A 20,835-nucleotide genomic window follows, 5' to 3' on the forward strand; every position below is an offset into this window, starting at 1 on the left:
ATAACTGCTCTTGAAATATCTGTTTCTATTAGATATCTGGTTCACTAATTACTTTTTCCTCAGTTTCTTTTTTTTTTTTTCATAAAGCTCTTTTTTTTTGTTTTTGTTACATCTCTAACCTCTGTCTAAGTCTTATATATCACTGTTCCTTGCTTTTGTAGCTTATCAGTCAGATTTGAAGAACATGGTTTTCCATATAGAGATTAAAAAGAAATTGCTTGGGGCTTTTTAGTGTTCAGTGCTTGTTTTATGAAAGTTTCATTAATTAAAGGAAGAGCAGTATGTGCAAAAAAAAAGTATTTATGTTTTATGAGGTGTTTGCACAGCACCTAATACAGCTCCTGATTGGGACTGGTAAAGAATACACAAAATACAAATAATAACATAGGGAGTAATTTTAAATTTTATTATGGAAGAAATACTTCCCATTATTAAAATGTATGTCTTCTCCCTACAATCTTATGTGTGGCATGTTTGACAAGGGTAATATCCTACTGTTCACCCAGGTAAGGTCAAGACTTAGTGCTAGAGAGTAAATTTAATAGCAGTAAATTTAATGATAGTAAATTGAAAACCACTCTTGAGTCACTAAGTATTGTGTTATACTTTGGAATCTGAAGCTCAGAGTCCTGGTGTAATGTTCTGTTAACTCAAATAGTTATCAAACCTATTCTCTCTCCAGTAAGCTCATGTATATTAAAAGAGTTTGCTATTAAAGCCACATCAATAGAGCTACACTGACAGACTTCCTGATAGAACTGCAGCTTACATTTGTGGAGGCTTTGGTAATGTAGTTTAAGGTAGTTCATTGAACAGAGTAGTCTAAACTGACCAAAGGGTGCTTTGCCAGAACAACAGTCAAGATGAGGGTTTCTGTTGGTATAACTCTGTTTGTTAGAAATATGGTTGGGAATTTTTTCCTAACAAATACTTATATCAGAAAAATGTATGAGTGTACACCAAGCCTGGCCGCTTGGTTGTTTACAGTACCTCGTAGATAGTTTCATTTAACCTCTTTCTTTTTCTGAAGTAGTAGTCACTTACCCATTTCTGTCCCTGAGGATTTATAGTTACTGCCATTTCGCATATGGAGATACCAAGATTTAGAGAGGTCACAGGCCCAGTGATACTTAGTTACCCAATTTTCCTTTGATTTAAAGTTGCCCGAGATGAATTACACGGGAAGGACTGTGATCTAGTCGCATTGTAATACTGTCTCAGCATTAGGATCTTGGCTTTCTGTTTGCCACTTAGTTCCAATTAGTCTCAGCTTGCCCATCTCTGAAAGCAAAGATGCCTGCTTTTCTTGGAAGATGCTTAGGAAGCTCAGCAGAATCCTAGGATCTGGAAACTCGTACAGTCATGAACACCTTGAGCCTTCAGGGAAAAAGGGAAACGACTGGTGATGATTTCCTCCAAGTGAGACAACCAACACTTGTGATGGGTGAAAACGGAGAGGCACTGTTTGGCAACAAAATGCCCTCCAAATGTGGTTGGCACAGAGTTTTCCTCTGAAAATCCTCTGCACATGTTGTCTAAAAATCAAGCTATGTTAAGGTGTTTCAATTTCAGCATCCAAAAATCAAGATACACGTATGTGCTCATCAGCTTTGAAAAGCTTGCATTTGTGTGTGGATGAGCTTCAAGTGAATGTGGTTAAATAAGTCCCTGTGATTGAATTTTTAATTGTTTAATCGTGAAATGACTCCACTTTTCTTTTTTAACTGCTTCTCTATTTTTAGAGCCTTTTTATGACATTTGTTCTTCCAGCAAAAAATGTTGCTCCTGTATGTTGGGCTCCTTCTTTTGTAACATGCATGACCTAGGAACATCTGTTATGTGGTGTCTTTTTTGTGAAGTTCTTATGGGACTGTCTGATATCACGGTTGTGCAAATTCAGGAAAGGGTGGCATTAGTTGCTGACCCAAGAAACACACTCATCCATTTTTACAGGCATTCATTGTCAATCATGCATCTCAGCTGCAAAGGACCTACGCAATCAAAATAAGGGCCTGTGCAAATAGAAACAGTGGCATAATTTCTGTCCTGAAGCATTTACAGACTCAAAAACATTGTTTTTAAAAAAAAAGTGTCATGGGATAGATATGAAAACAAGAAGCTTTACAGCAGTCTATTAGAATTGTGTAGTACAAGTGCCCTTGGGAACTGTTTGGGTCTGGATTCAAATGTTGCAACTCAGGCCCAACTTTCTCATCAATCAAAAAACACGACTCACGGAATTGGTTGGAGTTGAAAAGACCTGAGCTAACACTGCAAAGCTCTTGAAGAACGCAAGCTGGAGTTGTTACTGGTCAAGTGTGTCAGGGCTATAGTGTATGCTGGTGACTAGAATTTTAAAGTTTTAGGATTTGCTCTGATGTTTATCAAAAATCTGTTTTCTGAGTGGAAGCTGGAGACACTGATGTCCTTTGTGGTATTTAGTAACTATGTATTTATCTTTATTTGAAAGGTTCTTGTGCCAAAGGATCCTCTGTTAATGGGTAAGATGGTAGAAGTGAATATTTATGAAGCTGGGAAACATTTTATGAAGGGGCAACCAGTGTCAGATGCCAGGGTTTACACTGCATCCATCACCAGACCATTAGCAAAAGGAGAAGTTTCTGGTTTAACAGAGGTGAGTAAAAGACATTTTCTGCTTTACTACACTGGTGAAACAGCAGCTGTTCAAGCATAATGATTCCATGCTATGTATCTGTTATCATTTTATAGTTCCCCTTTTATGTATGCATGAAGCTTTAATCTTTCCTGACAGATTGAAATCTGAATTTAAAAGATGTTTTTGCTGGTGCCCATAGCTTTACTTTGCTGACTGTAAAGGCAATAATACGCTTGTTTCTTGTTCCAGATGAGGAAGGAACTTATTAGAATTGAAAAGATTTAACAGTAGTGATTATATAATTAAATGTATTTCAGTGCTAGTTTAGTGGAAGGATGAATCTGTTTATTTTGTTTTACAAAGCTGTTTTAAAAAATGTGTATTGACTACATGTCTGTTAAAACAGGTCAAAATTGGGTTCAGAGATTCAAAATTAATTGATGGGTAGAGGTACAGAATATTTACAATTTATTTTGGAAAAAGGTCAACATCTGATTTAGTCATGTAAAGAAAATGAAACTCTTTTAAAAAGAGATCTGATCCTTATTTTACATCTCAGTAGATATGGCTGTTAGCCAAATATTCTCATACATTTCATGGAGCTCTAGTTGTAAAAACTGATGGAGTGTGAAATGAAAATGTGTATCGCATTTCTAAGCATCATTTGATGTCCTTTCTCCAGCACTGTTGTTAGGATCTCCAAAAATATGTAGCAATAATGTAGCACATGGAAGAAGGATAATTGGCAGTTTATCAGCCACCTTGCTGCTTTTACAGTAAATTGTTGACAAGTATTAAAGTATATATGCATCCTTGTTAAGTTCGAAGTAGTCATATTTAAAAGAAATAATCAATGCAAACCTTATGTGACTAGTGTTAAGCTAAGCTACTTGGTTTCTTGAATAAACCTGGCTATGGAAACACAGAGCAACAATAATGCACCTACTGTAATCTGTTTGGCAGATCATGAAACTTAAGCACAAACACATTGCTAAACTCTCCTTTGAATGCTGTCTGTGTGTATGTGTATATTGGCCTGATAAGGGTCTGTAAGAGGAAAAAACAGCCAAAACCCTCAAATTGTCTGATTGGACTATGTAGCTATTTAAATGCATCTGATTTTTTCATCAGAACATTTTTTTTAATAATCTGCTGGAACAGAACCCATCCTGTCATTAAACTGGGTACGTGCTGCCAGAAGCCTGTAGCATGGGAACAAACAAGCAGACTGTTGACTGAAATTTTGTATGTTAAAAATGAGAGATAAAATTATTAAAATCAAGGATACTGATAATTTCTGTAAGAACTCATTGAGATATATAGATCTGCTCCTGCCCTTTGAGTAGATATGAACAAGTACTTGGAATGTCCACGTAAATGGCTACAGCAAGCTAATGATAAGGCAAATTGTTTTTCATGACTTTTGTGGCTGCCAGTGCTCCCTCAAGGGAGTATCTTATTTATGTTTGGTCCACTGGACATGTTAGGAACTTTTGCTTTCTGGAAAAAAATGGAATCTCAATACTTCAGTAAATGGGACATCTTCTGTACAGGAAAGCTACAGCTGAAAGCTTTTAGTCACTCTTGGCCAATGTATAATATATAGAATGTGAACTGAAATTGTTAATGGGAAGTCCCTCCTGACAAATCATATGTAAGTGGCAAATCAGGAACTTTCTTTAGGTTCTCAGGAAAAAAAGTCAGTTTGTCACAAAAGTCACCATTGGTTTTTGGCTGGGTGAAAGATGCTCTTTATGTTGTTTTGTATGGTTGGACTGCTGGGAAATGTTTCCTGCTAGATGTACTCGAGACATGTAATTCTAAGCAAGATGCTTATGAGGAAGATAAAACGGGCAACGTATGTCATATGACCCTTTATATAGCTTGTTATGTGCACAGATGGCAGGTTGAGGATAGAAGGAGACAACTCAGAACGTATGTATTCAGATACTCCCTCAAAAGTAGCCAAAGATCTTGGATCTTCCACAAGATCCCAAGGGTCTCCACCCGATTTTCAGAAGGGCAGCATGCAGAACTAAAACCTTGGATAACTTTTATGTTAAGTCAAGCTATCAAACTATATAATGGAGAGAATGCAGAGTTACCTAAAATAGGTTATAAAAGCAAAAAATGAAGACACATGTGGCCCTTTCACTTTCTGCTTCCCACTTAGCACACAAATGAGCAAGAATCAGGGCCTGCTTTACATTCCCAGGCTTGAAAGAACGGGTCGCCAGCTGCCAGGTGGCTCTTTTAAAACCAGGCACGTTTCTGTTGTTCCGTACGGCTGTCCTCTGGGCAGAAGCTCTTTCAGGCACCGACCAGTATCCTGTAGCTGGCGTGCTATCTGATGTGCTCAGTAAGATTCTAGTGGACCTCTAGTCTCACCCTGTCAGTGGTATGACTTCCTCTCAACTCCTGTATGTTTGCTGGTCCATGATGAGACCTAGATCGGAGAAGCACGCAAATTTAAATGTAGATCGAGGTAATCTAGATCAAAAGAATGTGATAATGGGCTGTACTGTAGTAAAGCATTTGTATGTTTCAGTCCATTCCCATTCAACAAAGCACTGGGCTCTTTCCTAATGACCATGTAAATTACTGGGGCTGCAATGCACACCTTACAGTTCAGCATGTTGCGCAAGTATTATGATGAAGTGGGATAGATTGCTGAGTCAGCGCTGCAACGTGGTTGTAGACAGTCTGCAGCTGTTAAAAAGATGCTATTTTTGTAGTGTATCCTAGGCATCCCTTGCTATTATTAACAGTATTTTCGTTAGCTTGCACAGGACACAATAAAAGATGTTTCAAAATACATCACAGCTGTACTTCTCTCTAATGAGGCATGTTCACAGAAAGAGTGAAAGCTTTCAAAACTGTAGAGTTTTTAAGGAAATTAATCATACAGCTAAAAAAAAAAAGTTATAAAATTTGAGAGCACCATAATGTGAGGATGTCAAAGCAAGCCACAAACCCACCCTAAGAAAGAAGAAACTTCTATAACTGCTGTGATGAGGAATACCTCCAAAGGATCAGAGCTTATCTGCAATTGTGTTCTCTCCTTCTCATCTGCTACATGTCCCTCAATCATTTTTTCTGATGAGTTCAGAGGGAGCAATACAAGCATCATGGTGTGTTTGAAGGAACAATTGTAGGCCTTTTTTTTTTTTTTAACTCTTTTGACCACATGACTGGGATGACAAATTGGTCCAAAAAAATACAAGAAGTAGGTCACCAACTGGAGTCAACAGATTTGACTGAAAAGAGGGAATGCAAAATGTCACACAAAGGACAGTTTACAGACTCCATAAAATATTCGCACATTCTATGTCTGTGCCAAATAAGCAGCAGACAAATATTTATAGAATTAATTCAAGATATTTTAGCATATCTTTTTATCATGCTTTTTCAATATATGAAAACCACACCTAATATGTGTATCCGTTAATGTATTAATGATGTAGAATTTCTTAGCAGTTATTGTATTCTCTAAGGAAAAAACTGTGACTTCATAGATGGGCTTAGAATAACATCTTGACTTTCAATAACATTAGGCTCTGTGACAGAAGTTGGGACAGGAAGGACAGAGGAGTGTTGGAGTCAGCAGCTCAGATTAAAAAGCTGTCAAAGCGATCAGACTTACTGATTGTAGTGGACATATTAAGCATTAAAATGCACAGGTGTTTACTAGGATTTTTTTTTTTTTTTTTACTTTAGCATGAATTTTTTACAAAAGCCACTCAAAAGTGGATGATGTCTCCAAGTTGCACAATTTTACAAGAGGGCTATTTTTGGGGGCAAATACATTTGGAAATTCCAATTAACTCAGAAATTTAAATCTACTCTAGATTTATTTGGGTTTAAAATGTGCAGTTGCTGATTCAGTAAGAGAACAATGTTTAGAAGATATATAGCAGAGGATATATAGGTGAAAGTTGAAATCAATAAAGCATGAACACATGTGTAAAGGCATTTTTGGATTTGGTTCTAGTGAATCTAACATGGGATATCTGTGGACTGGGCATTAAAAGGTATTGACAGTAACATTAAAAATGATCATTCAGACAAAACAAGCATATCTTGAGTTACTAACTGCAGTTACAAGTAACAGTGAATAAATATTTCAAACCTTTGATCGAGAATTAGTTGTACTAAGTTTCACAGGAAAAAAAGCAAGATGTAAATGCTGCAGATGTGATATCCTTTTGTTGAGGTAGGCTTGGAGTTTATAAAGCATTAAGGATGTACTTCAGCATTTTGAGATTCACTAAAGCAATTTAGCATGTCTGCTATGTTCTGAAGTGCTCTGGTAAACTAGGCTTTGAGATTTTGGAGGTGGGTTTGCAATGCACATAGTACCGAGTACATTGTCACTGGATAATAAATATTTTTGAAGTCAGCAATGTATGTCAGTGGTCTGAATGTCATTCAATTTTAAAATAACATTTTAATATTTTTATTTTTATTAATGTTACTTGCCCATGTGTAGGGATCTGTACAGTTTCTCAGCATCATAAAGTAAAATACCTAAAAAATATAACCTGTTTACAGACAAATGTTTGCCCAAACCTAATCATTGAAAAAAAAAAAGAATCTGCAACAATATGATCTCTTGTTAGAAACAGAAATAGAGTATGTTATTCTTCTATACTCCAAAAATAATTCTAGTTGTTTACATATGTTCTGTGACTAGAGGAAAAAAAATATTGCAAGATGAAAAATATATGAAGAAGAGACCAAAGGATTGAGGGATAAAAATAAAAGGCTGGCTACCTGCCAGAATTGTAACACATTGCCAAAATCAAAAAGCTCTCTAAGTCTGAAGGCCTTTGGTGGGAAATTTTAATCAGATGGAAATTAAAGGCAAGAAAAAAATAACTTTAACAGGCTATTTAATTATGTAGTCATGATTATTTTATGTTCATAATTCCTGTTTCTATAATGCATCTATGACTGACTTTCTTTTCAAACCAATATAGGCACATCTTTCAGTTTCCTGTTTTCCTTTGTTTTATGTGATAACATTCTCCATGTCTAAAACGTTCCCTGCAAACAACTCCTGCTGGCAGTCCCCATTTGCAATATCTCCTTTCGTGAGTCTGGGATCTTGGTGCACATCTCTATGGCTCCTAGGCCATGGTAATATCCACAGTTGGCCCGTTAAGCTAGTAGTTATTCAAGTCATTGAGATCTTCAGAGGAAATGAGGAGTGAGCCACTGATTTTCAGTTAGCAAGCAATTGCTTGGTCAATCTGCTTGTTCCTTTTTCTCTCCATCCTGCCTTCATTTTTTGCAGTAGGTTATTGTAGCGTTGTGCTTCTGGATACTGCTAAAGAAGCTTTATGTTCTTGTTCTCCCAGTTAGCCACAAGTATTTTCTAGTTACATTAGCAAAAGATGACCTCTAAACATTACCCAGCCTTTTTTTGATGTTAGGAAACAGGAAAGATGTATATATCCAACCCTTCTTTATAGCCTGCCAGAAAGAAGAATCAACAAAGCATAGCTTAAAGGGAACTCTCTGATCTCAGGTAGAAAGTGTGCTTCACTTGCAGGCAAAATAAAATGGAGAAGGGGGAAGAAAGTATGTTCTGCTGGAACAGAAATGAAAGAAATCATGGCAGAATTGAGATCTCTGTATTGGAAACTTCCTTCAAGGATTTGGAAAGAAATATGGAAGATGTGCATAAAACTGAAGTAATTATTAATCACAGTTTTTACATACACTGGACTTTCAAAGTGGTGGAAAACTTGGTTCCTGAACAGGAACTAGAGATTAGAGATTTAGGGGAAAAAGAGAATGAGGAAGCAAATTTTGCATCAAAAAATGGCATAGGGGTGCGAATAGAGGAATCTTTCATAAAATTACAGAAGCAGAAACTATAGAAAGTATGAGAAATGCTAATGAAAGATCGGAATTTCCAAAGAAGAAAGATAAAGTAAAATAAAATACAACTTTTGCCTCTCTTGGAAAGCTACTTTGCAAAGAGATCTTTGCATCATGATGTCCAAGAAGGGGCAGTTTGAGAAATATGTGGGGAAATTTCTATTTAAGATAAATATACTGACAGAAAAAGGAACATTTTCTACATAAAATAGTTTTCAGGTAATACTTCATGAAAATATAGTGCAATATTTGGTGCTCTTGCATTCTGTGCTCTTTCATTCTTAGGAACATACCTTTTGTTGGCTCAGTTGCTGTCTCTCCCTCTTTCGCTGGAACAACTGATTGTAGTGCAAGGCATACAAATAGTTAGTGCTTTTGCATGTATTAATCTGTTCTATTTAATGTGTTACTCGTGTTCCCTGCTGGTTGTAAATAGAGGTCATATAAGATGGTGTTAAATCTTTCTTAATTAATCTTTTTTTCTTATGTTTTCTTCAGTTATTTCACTAAGGTCACTATAAAGTCAACATAAGAAAAGCGAAATTTCCTTTCTAAGAGTGGAGCTCAATGCCATCTATGGATGTTTTTAAAAAGGATCTTCAAAAGTCTCATTTCTCCCTGAAAAAATGACAAACATTTGTAATGTGCTGTTCCTTAGATGCTGATTTTCATGATCTACACATTATCTGCGCACCATGTTGGCTTTGTTTGTTTGGGGATTTGAGTTTATTTGAATTTTTCTTCTACTTTTCTCAGCTTGGAATTGGAAATTCAGGATGGATTCTTTCTTATGGGCAGAATAGATTTTTCTTGACGGGTTTAGATAAGTGCTGGATTGGATCGCCTGTAGCTCTTGGCGAATGTTAATCAATGCTGGTCTTTACGAACACGCTTAGCAAATATCTGTAAGAAATGCTTGAGATATAGGCCAGATGCCTTGGGTCATGGGTATGGGCTAGGTGACCTCTTAAGTTTGTTTCCAGCCTTATCTTCTGTAATTCTATGAACATTTTAATTTAGCCAACAATTATTTGATGACTAGCAAACTGGAGTAGAAGGTAGTTCATTGATCCAAAACATTTCTCTGTACTGCATAGAGGGTTAAAATACATAGAGGTGATTTAAGGCAGCAAACCCGAGAGCCAGCGTAAGACCTTCACCAAGTAGTTTTATCCTGAGGTCTTTAATTTAATGGGCATGTTGTCTTTCTGCCCATCCTTTGGCAGGGCTGAATTTCAACTACAGTGATCAAAGTTTAGCTGAAACAATACATATTACATAGCCCCTTTTCAAACTAATGCTCTCTTAAGTCCATGTCAGGTGAAAAGATCTGAACTTTAGTTTATTTACTTTTCATTTCCTCAACAGACAGTGTTATTTGGCTGAATGTCACTGTCTAATCACTTTAAATTACATAATTATGTTAAACCTGTGCAGTGCATGCAATAAATGGAAATAGTAATGACTGGGATGATTGAACTGTAAGTCATTTTCTGGAGAATGAGAGAAGGTTAAACAGAAATATTCTACCCCTCCTGCCTCCAGAAGTAAAACTCCAAGTGCTGAAATAGTTCTGCCTTTTTGTGTATTATCTCTAGTACTTGATCTGCTGATGCTGCACTTCAGGATGAGTGGGTGGGTTCTGCTCTCCGTTGGCACAGGGACAAATTGGAAGTGTGTAGCCACAGTAATTTTAACTACTTGACACTCCCTGTAATATTTAGGAGTTCCTTTAAAAATATTTTTTCTTTTCAATCAGAGGTTTAACAAACAGACTCTTTGGAAAGAATCGAAACGCAGTTGTTTTTAGTAATGCTCTAGTATTTAATGTACCAGCTTATAAATTCACTAAGTTTGAATTGGCTTTCAGGAAAAAAAAAATGCAGCAGCCACAACTTTTCTCAATTTTTCTGTTGTTTTGGAGGTCATCTATTTCCAACTCATTGTGCCAGCAAAAGTCATTATAGGTTTGACTTTTATACCTCTCCAGTAGAGTTTAATACAAAGGTAGGTGAAGGATATTCAGCCCATTTATACATTGTATCTTTGCTTGTAGTATTTAGTCATCCCTTTTCTTTTTATTACTACTCTTCAGATCACCAAAAAGCTCACATAGGCAGTATTACTCTCTCCATTCCTTCCCTTTCTCTCCTTTCCCTGCAAGCAAACACACAGCATGAGATATTTGTCTTGGATGGATGATTTTTCTACCTGTTCCTCATCTATCAAAGCTGTAATCATAGTAGTCTTTCTACATGAATATTTAAATGGGACAGCATGAAAAAGGCATGTGGAGCTCATGAGAGGAAATAGAGGTTTAGAAGGGTGTTATAGCTTTCCCCGTCACCAAATGAAAGGTCAGTAGGAGATTTGATTTTATGCATACAAGGGATTGGAATGTTGAACTTCTGCCTCTTAGAAATATATTTGTTGCCAAGAGCATTGAAGTAAGAGAGTTTATTAGTTTTGAGACTGTTTTGAAGGCAAATCAAAATTACAGTCATGAGATTAAGCTATTTTTTAGCTTAAAACTGTTTAAAAAGTGTATCTTATTTCAAAGAAATTAGCAAAGCACGTTACAGGCAAATTAGGGTGTTCAGTATCCTTTAATATTATTACATGTTCAAAAATGTTTATTAGATTCACAGTAGGTGAATGGTTTTGTAATAGTCTAAAAATCATCCTTTGTGTTCTTGTTGATTCTCTTTATGATAATGAGAATTTACTAAGATATATATAAATCTTGCAAATAACATTTTTTTGTTCTGACAAATCTATTAAAACAGTGTTGAACTGATCCAGCAATATTAGGATTAATTGTGAGATGTAGTAGAATACTGAGATCCATTCATAATCATAGTATCCCACTCAGACTTTGATAATATTTGGATATAGTGATTTACGTTTGTGTTTTTAATATACTTGTCAGTAACATTAGATTACAGATTTTTCGTGGTGTCAAGGCTAATAAGATAAAGAAAAAGGGGAAAAGGCTTTTCAGTAGGAGAAAGAAACAAATTTTTTAAGCTTTTACCATTGTTCAGTTATATTTTGTGTATGGCAATGTCTGCATATAAAAATTCAAAGGCAAATTTACAGTGGCTATATCTTTAACTGAAATTAAATTACAGTTGAGTAATAACGATGAGGTTCAATTTGGTGGCTACACAGGAGAAAGCATATCTTAAAATATCCAAATGCCATATACTTCAGTGAAGTGGATGTGAAATTCAGAGCCTTAAATTTAGTCCACCAAGGATATACTCCTAACTACACTAGAATATCCAAAGAACTTACTGTGACCCTGTTGAAAATATTAGAATGACTGTATTCATCCTTAAAGACAATCCACAGAAAGTTGTAATATCTAAGCAAGCTTAGTAAACTAGTGCTTCTTCAAAAGCTGCATACAGTAATTTTGTGTTTTTACAGGCTGTATTCCATATCAAGTTTAACATTCACTCTAGATCCTTTGTCATGTAATCAGATCAAAGTCTTGATCATGCCATTAGCCATTAAAGCATGTTGTTGCACATTTACTGGACCAAACAACAACAGAAATAAACCCTTGCCCTCCTACTACAATCTCTCCCCCAGTCTAAGATATTTTTTTTTAAAGGAGTCTTTTCAAACTATAAGAGGAATAATCTCTTTAAAAGTTTGCGTTCTACCTCTAAGAAACTTGGCTCATTGCCTGTTACATTGAAGGTTTTCATGAGACCTGATGCTTAAATTTATGTAACTTTAGATTCAGTTCTTTTTTGTAACAAGTTCCAAAGCAAGCTGTTCCTGTGGGCTTTATCAAAGATCATTAAGTAAAAGAAACATTTAGAAAGGTAACTATTTAAGCACTTCATTGAACCTTTCAAAGTCAGATTTATCTGTGGTTAGTGTACAGTACACCAATCTTGATAACCTTCCTCTGACTACTTCCCATTGTGTATTTAAATGACTTGAAGGATTCCCCCATCTCTAATTTATTATTTCAGATGTTAGAACCCTGTTTAAAGATGAAGAAAGATTTTCTACTGACTTATTCCAATGCAAGCTAAGTCACTTATACTAGCTAAAATCCAGAAAGTATGACTGGATTTGATGTAATTGTCTGACCAGCATTGGGAAGGAGGAATATTGTGCTGAATGATCTAGTCAGTATAGCATGAGAGGTTGTGGCAGTGGTGTGATATGGCTAGTGTAGATAGCCCAAATCTCGTATACATTCCCACTAAAGTAAAATTAGCGCTCTACCTGTTTGCATGGTCCTTTCAGTATTATGTCTTTCTTTTTCATCAGAACAGATTTCAAAGCTTGTTCATCATTTTCACTGGGAGTTTGCTCTAAGCAGATTCACAGGTGTGCATCAGAAACAGTTCATGTTCTGAGGTTCCAAAAGAGTCAGAGGGTTCAAGCACAGTTTTCCTGTGTTGGAAACTCAAGCCCGCAGGACGTTAAAATTTCAGCATATTTACTTTCATTTCTTTTACTGGAGTCAGGACCACAAACCAAGTTTGGTGTAATAATAAAATTATGATCTTGGGAAAACTAGGACACATTTCTTCCATCCTAGATAATATAAAAAACCTGAGACTTTGGATTTATGGTGAGGAAGATATATGTACTTCAGGGGTGCTTCAGCTTTTAATTGTCAAGGTCATAAGCACTGGCATGAAGTCATTTTTAATTAAGATACACTGGTGTAAAGTTGAAACGAAAGTTGAACTACATAGTGATCTAAGCCATCAAGGTATTCAAGAAATAATATGGGGTTTTCTCATGTGGTCTTTATTGTAGAGAAGGGCTGACAAATCATTTGTAAAATAAAAACATGAATTTAAAAAAACCTCAGTGACAAACATTTCTTAAAAAGAAATGTGCATTTTTAGTTGTTCTTGGTGATGACAATCACACAGAATAATTAAGGGCCTGAAGGCAGACCATGTTTGACCTACGTAGCTTATCATTCCAAAAGAAAATAGTTATTTCCCAGCTTCTGACTCAATACAAGTCAACAAATGCTATAATGAATGTTGATGTTGCTGTGCTATCAATATCTTCTTTATGACTCTTTTCATTTTGCCTTTTTACCTGACCTTACCAATAGAAATACTGTTTTGCGGGACTTGACCGGTAAAGAAGTCCTCTCCACAGATGCTTGGGCATGTTGTCATTATACTAGTTCAGAAATCGCTAGCCCCTGGCGTGGGACATTTCAGCCACCTGCAGCCACCAGAAGAGTTCACCTCCCTCCCTAGGTACTATCCAATACCCTCTTTTCCAATGGCTACCAAGTCAGGGTCATACATGTTGAAGCATATGTGATATGTAGAGAAGGAGAGCTAATAGCTATTAATCACATGATGAATTTATGTCTGGTGGTGTGATTGGCAAGGCATGGTAGTGCCTGGAATAGACTCATGTGGCTTATCAGAAAGGATTGACCACCCATGTACTGCAACATGAGATGGATGTGTGATTGATAAATAGTGAAAGGAATGAAACATGACTGGCTGGAGAGCCAGATGTCAAATGCAAAATAAAAAGCAAAAGCCCCATGGAAATTAATATTATTTTTCTGTAGTCTCAGTATAACAGTGGGTCCTTGAAACAATATCATATGAGAAAATTATTCCCTAAATGTCTTAACTTTCAAACTGGTGGATTCCTCTTCATAGCTATATATATGCTGAGGCAGAACTTTAGCAAATGCTCCATTTTGGTTTGGGGTGGCTTCGAAATTTTTGTGAAAATACTTTTGATGGAACAAAGATGTGTAGGCAGTACATTTAAGCTCTTTTTGTCAAAACATCACATAGCTACAAAAACTACCTATGCGTAATATCGACCAGATGGATTTCTGGTCCACAAGAAAGGGTCTTGTTATCAGGACTAGATTTTTTTAAAAATCTCGTCCTTGTTTTGACGTGACATCATATGTGATTGTAAGTCATTTCAGTCAGTCTGACTGTGCCCTATCTTATCCGTATGGAATCTGTTTTGCAATTCTCACATACAAAATCTCTGATAAGTGCAGATAACATAATTATCATACAAAAAGGATGGCTGTGAATATCCATTTCTGACACAGATAGTTTTTTCTAAATACAAGAACTTTAATTTGGTAAAGTAATGGAAGTAGTGTTTAGAATGACAGGAATTCTTTTCCTCTTTCAACTATTCAACATGTATGTCTGTCCAAAGAAACATTAGTTCATTATTTTTTCAGTGAGGAGCGCTTAAGATTCTGTAGCATAATCAGATTTTGTCACAGAACCACAGGGGAAAACCAGATGTGTAGCTCTTAATAGCTGGAAAGGAATTAATTAGAGTTATGCTTGGGAGAGTATCTTGTGCGATAAAAAAACTGTTGTGCTGGTAAGCTTTAGTATGGAGACATGAAGCATTTTAAAATCCAAACCCATCAATTTGTTAAAGACTAGGTTAAGTCTCACAGTTATCCTGTGGGCTTGCATATCTCACGCCTGTAGGCACCTTGTATATGTTTACCATTTTCAGGTTGATTTCTGTTTTATTTGTGTTTATCTCAGATTTTCTTAATTTCTTTTCCTGAAAGCGGTATATTTTAGTATTACCTAATTTTAGGAAAGATTTTATGGGTTTCAGAGAAGTAGAGGTGAGTGAAATTCCTTTCAAAGGTTGTGAATCTGTTATAAGAACCTCTCCTTTTCTTCACCTATAAGGAAATGGCCTACAACTGATGATACTGTGTTTGCTAGAAACTCATTACCAATTTAGGCCTAACATAGCAAATCTGGAAAGTAGAAGAAATACCTTTGCAGTGGTTTACTATGTAAAATCATTCTCATATCCTCCATTGCTGTACAATGGTAGTATCCAATCAGATAGGTCCCTCGGCTGTGAAAAGGTGGGGAGAGGTGGGAACTGCAGGCTCTTCGTACTTAGGAGCAAGGTAGTTTGTTGAAACACTGTTCCCCATGCTAAGCAGTACCACCTCTCCCTCCCTTTCATATTTATTTTTTATCCAGTTTTCATCTGGTCTTGCATTTAGTTTTGAAGCACCATGAAGCAGAGACAGTCTTTGTACAAGAAAGCTTCATTCACAGAGTTAGGGAATGAACAAGTGAATAGTTGAACTAACAAAGCCTGATTTCCCATGCTTTGGGTCCTCTGGTTCCTTCCATGTTTCTACAGCAAAAACCACAGCTTCCTCTCCACATCTTCCCTATCTTCTCTGTCTGCCCTGGGGACAAAAACATGTTATAGGTGGTTTGTGTAACTGTTGCATGTGATTTGGAGTTTTAGGAGTACAGATTGGTCAGCAGGGTGGTGGCAAAAAGCAGATTGTTGAGGCTGGGCTTTGGCCTTCCTCTCAGTGGGAGCACTGATTTAGATCTCTTTTTTTTCTACCAGCCCTTGACATTTATGAAACTTACTGGATTGCTCTTCCATTGTTGAAGTTAGTGAGTAGGCTCAAAAGTTACTAGGATGGGCAGAGGTAGTGAAATGGAATCAAGGACAACGCTTGCTCAGGAGTCAATTCCAGTTAATACTTGTATTCACCCAGAGACAAAAGCAACAACAAAAGAACAAAGAAAGCTGTATTAAAATATTATATAAAAGACCAGTGTCCTTTTCTCAATAGAGAAAAGTGTAACACTGCAATGACACTGAAGACCTATGATATGTGATAACAAGAAGAAATTAAGAATGATATTTCTCACATACATATGTGCACAAATTATTTGGAGTGTAAAGTGAAGTACTCTGAACTAAGGAAATTCTAGAGTTTCAGTTCCTCTTTTCCATGTAAATGCCAACTGTATTCAGCCTTTAATTATGTGCTCATGCACTATTTTCACACACACACACACACACACAGAGATTTGTTTCCTTCTGTGTGCAAAGCTGAGACTATTCATTTAATAAGCTATTGTTAGATATTTTTCCTCTTCATTGTTCATTGTGCGACAGCAGTGTTATTTGCTACATGCTGTTTAAACCTCACTCTCAAGGGAGTTATTAATTTCTTTCTAACCTTTCCTATGACCGCTACAGCTAAATTTCTGAGTGCTTCAGAAACAGTAATAAGTTTATTTTTACATTATCCTCCTGAAATGCAGCTTTTGTCTTCCCATTTCACAGATGAAGACGAGGCAGATGTTCAAAGTGTCTGCTAGAAGGTTAGCGTAGTGAACAAATTTGATGGTGGTCAGTTTAAAATGCTTGGAACTAGATATTTACAAATTATTAAAATTTTGTAGCATGTGTTCAAGCAAATTGCAGTGGTGACTATTCAACATTTAAGAGACACAAACTCCAGGGTATGAAGTCTCAGAGAAAAAGAGGAAATTAGTACTTGTTACTTCATGGTTAATTCCAGAGGAACTGATTTTCTCCTCATGAGCTAATCCTATATCAGATATAACCTGATAGAGCACACCATGTAAAACCTGTGTGGGAGAAGACTGAGGTCCAGTGGATTCATTGGAGGCTCTCAGCTGAGGTACTAATTGCCAGTATTTGAGCACGATAGGGTGCAAGTTCCTGCTTATGCACTTCAATCCTTTACAGATACAGAACTTGGTTGTCTAGTCAGACCACCCTCTGAATGATACAAATGCTCTCCTGAGGGCAGATATTCATTACAGCCTGTAGATTGGATACTTACTGTTCTTTGATGTCTTAGACAGAGCGCCAAGGTGCTATCATGATTATCTAGCATAAAATACACAGCAAGCCAAGAAGGGTTTTTCTCATGTAATCTTTATTGTGGAGAAAGGCTGACGAATCGTTTGTAGAGACTGGGGATACAGAGATTGTGTTAGAGCAGTTAGGCTTGCTAATCACAGAAAGTAACCGTTGTTTGATGTTTCCATGAGAGAGTCCTCCATTAACTGCAGTTGAACTTGACTGAGTGTGAAATTAAAAAGGAGACTCAGATTTCAAGACACTCCCTCAGGTGCTCAAAAGTATGCTAACTGGCACTGTGGGAGACCTCCTAAAACAACTAAGGATACTTAAATGAAAGAGGCCATGGCAATATGAAAAGAAAACCTTTGTATTATCACTGAACCCACAAAGTTGGTCAAAATCAGTCACACTTTATTAACTGTTAAATGTCAGGCTTGCATGAAATGCTCCTTTTTGCCAAGGTCTGATTCCAGCTGTGCTTGGTGAGCACCTACAGTCCCAGGAACTGCAAGTGTTTAATACAGGGCAGAAAAGTCTGTGAAAATGAATGTAAGAGAAATTGTCAGGAGACTACATATTAGGGCATTCCCTAGTTTTAAGGAAATGTATTTAAAACTTAAATTTGACAGAGATAAAAGGTTTTAGAGGCTATGCTGACTTCTGGTGACAACTGAAATCTAAAGACCGGAATTATAGAGACCTGATTGCTGGCCTTCATTATGGCACTGAAGACACTTTAATCTTCTTTCTTTTTTTCTCTTCCTGTAGAATGAGGGAGGCATATAGATCCCACAACCACCTACTGGTATGAAGTTTGAAACTCTGGAAACTAGTATAATTCCTAAATGTTAATAATGCTCATCCTAGACCATGTTTGTTATCTGTGAGGTTGGCGTGTAAGAAGGGCTGTATCCTTTGTCTCTGTGTTTGTCTTATAATACAATGTTGAAGTCTCTTTGGAACATTCCATTTGTAATGCTTGGTTCTGTAGGAATAAATGAAAACACCATAAATTCAGGATTATAACATATTCTAGGATTAAGGGGAAGGCTTTACCCAAGAATATATACATATATCAGTTCGTTCTACTTTGCTGCATGTGAAAGATCTTTAAAAGCTTTTCCTGATTTTGAGAGAGAGTATCCCTTGAGATATTTCTTGGATATTTATCACAGTGTTCTTTGCAAATAACAATGGTTAGAAAGGCTTTTAGTATTTCATGCTTTCTACCATTTGGGAGTATAGAATTCCTCTTAAAGGTAGTGTTTTAATATATAGTCAGAGAGTTCACTTCCAAGTAAAAACAGTATTACTCATTTCACTGTTGATATGTGAATATCATTCAGTTATATTGGTGGTTCTTGTGGCATGATTATATATTTTCAGATCTAGCTGTTCGTTTTACTGGGGTACGCTTTCTGATGGAAACCTTTTGTGTCTTTGCCTGTAGCTACTGTTGACTTCCATATAATTGTCATTGTTATTTCAAGATTTAAAAGGAAAGCAAAAAGGTGATGGTCTCTGAAGGCTTGTGCTATAAAAAAAGTATATAGTATTTAATAATCTCATTTGTAGAACAGTCTTTGAACATTCACATACTGCTAGCTCTTTATCATTCTTTCATCGTCCAGCAAAATAAACTGGGAAAATCGTTGTATTGTAAACACAACTTTAAAATACTTATTTTTTTTTAAAAAGGCAACAAAAAAAGCAACAAAAAATCTCTATGATCCTTTAAAGAAGGAGCAAGCTGGAATCCTGTGGAATGATATCTGTGAAGACAGGCCATGGTATGCACATTGAAAAATGGTACCTAGTGTTATTACAAGTAAATGTGCATCCTGTAATTCACTGTAATGTATTTTCAAAGCCACGAAGCCTGTGCTGGTGATCTCTAGGAAACAGATTTGTCTGTTAGCCAACTAATTACCAGATAAGTGCCCAGAGCAAGCACCTGCCATCTCCTTCATAAAACTGTGCTATGCACAGGGAAATAAATAGTGACAGAACCCCATCCTGAATTTGTCCACATTGTGCTGCTAGGTTCGTTCTTCATTTCAAGTCATTACTTGGACGACTGTGATTTTTGAATCACAAACTTTTTCCACTTAAAAGATCTCTCAGTTCTCTTGTGGCTGCAAGTGCTAACTGGAATGCCGGCTTGCATGTCATTTATTTCCAGCATAGTGATTGACATCCCCCACACCTTATTAAAAAAAAAAAAAGCAGCTCAGAATCCAGACATCACACTGACTATTCTTCAAAATGTTGCTTCTGACCTTGAATGACAGGTTATTTTGACAATGCATTATTTGTATAGTGGGAGGATACTAAGTCACTAAGTTTAATAGCAGCACAAAATACAAATATGTAAAAAAAAGAGTCAACTCCTGGCTGGAACCATTTATATTACAAAGAAACAAGCTAAAACAAGAGAGCATAATAGAAAGCAGCACAAGACTGTATTTTAAACATTTTGGAGGTGGTTTTGGCTTGTGTTTTCTTGGTTGTTTGTTTCTCTTCTTTTTGTTTCTTTTGTTAGTTGATCTTTCTGGTTGTTTCCCTCCTCCTCAAAGTGTACATCAAAAAGGAAGTCATTTAATAAGCCCCAGTTACTCAGCCTTCTGTCTAGCTTTTAACTGCGTTATGAATTTTGACGGCTCATTGAGGGAATAATCCTTAAAGACTATTTAGGGGAGGAGAAAGAAGTAGGTAGGCAAGGGCCTACCCTTAGGTGAGAACATTGAAGAGAGCAGAGAGATGTCTGCCAAGAAAAATACCAGTAGAGACTTACAGTAATGGTGGCAAGTTCAGGTACAGTAACTTACAGAGAGAGAATTGATTTCTTTTATACTCTTACATGGGAATATTAAAGTTTGAATTTAATGTTAATGTAGGAAGAGGAAGTTCCAGAGATGCGTCTGTGTGACATGGACAGAAACTCATGATATGGCATGTCACTCCAAATTTGTGTTCCTATTGGCATCTCTGCTTTTGTTTATTAGGAGAGGCCATATGATCAGATGATGCAGGAGAGAAATGGGGAGAAGAAATGGGGAGAGAAATGGGGAGAAGGAAAACCGGACAGACAGGAGGAGATTCTAGTAGTAATCAAGGTGAGAGGTAGTTGAGTAATGGGAAAGGTGTTTTTTCTACGCTGACCAAAGGAATCAGACAGATCATGCAAGTGTTACTGGGAAAGAAAAAAGATTTTTCTGACTTGCTATGCAGGTCAGGTGTAGGCCCTAATTAAAGATGATCTCCATAAGGGATGACAAACCTGGAAGAAACTGTCAGATTTGATGCAGCTGAGCTTAAGGTCAATCAATCTCTATATCCTCCCATTATTAAATGTATTTTATGTTTGTATTTGACCATGGTCCAGCTGGTAGGAATATTGCTTACCTGACTTTATTGGGTCATGTGTAGTGATCTTGATGTAAATTAGGAATTGGTAACTGGAACAAGTTCAGTGTAGGGTCACAGAGATAGTCAGGGGCTGGAGCGCTTGGACTATGAGGAGGGGCTGAAGGACCAGGCTTGTTCAAGCCTGGAGAAGGGATGGCTTCAGGAGACCCTAACAGAAGCCCCCCAGTGTCTATGGGAAGGTTATTGAGAAGACTGAGCCAAGTGCTTCACAGTGGTGCATGTGGGAGGATGAG

The 20,835-nt window shown here is 36.7% G+C and overlaps 1 protein-coding gene across 2 annotated transcripts in view; it reads left to right on the forward strand.

Annotated features, from left to right (window-relative positions):
* CDKAL1 (CDKAL1 threonylcarbamoyladenosine tRNA methylthiotransferase) overlaps positions 1–20,835 on the forward strand; it is a 432,576-nt gene that overhangs the window by 404,802 nt on the left and 6,939 nt on the right. For both annotated transcript variants that reach the window (XM_072853370.1, XM_072853371.1), the window contains exon 15: positions 2,471–2,635. In XM_072853370.1, coding sequence (XP_072709471.1) covers positions 2,471–2,635 — 165 coding nt within the window. The remainder of the gene's footprint in view (positions 1–2,470; positions 2,636–20,835) is intronic.

Source organism: Ciconia boyciana, chromosome 2 (assembly GCF_034638445.1).
Source record: "Ciconia boyciana chromosome 2, ASM3463844v1, whole genome shotgun sequence".
NCBI lineage: Eukaryota > Metazoa > Chordata > Aves > Ciconiiformes > Ciconiidae > Ciconia > Ciconia boyciana.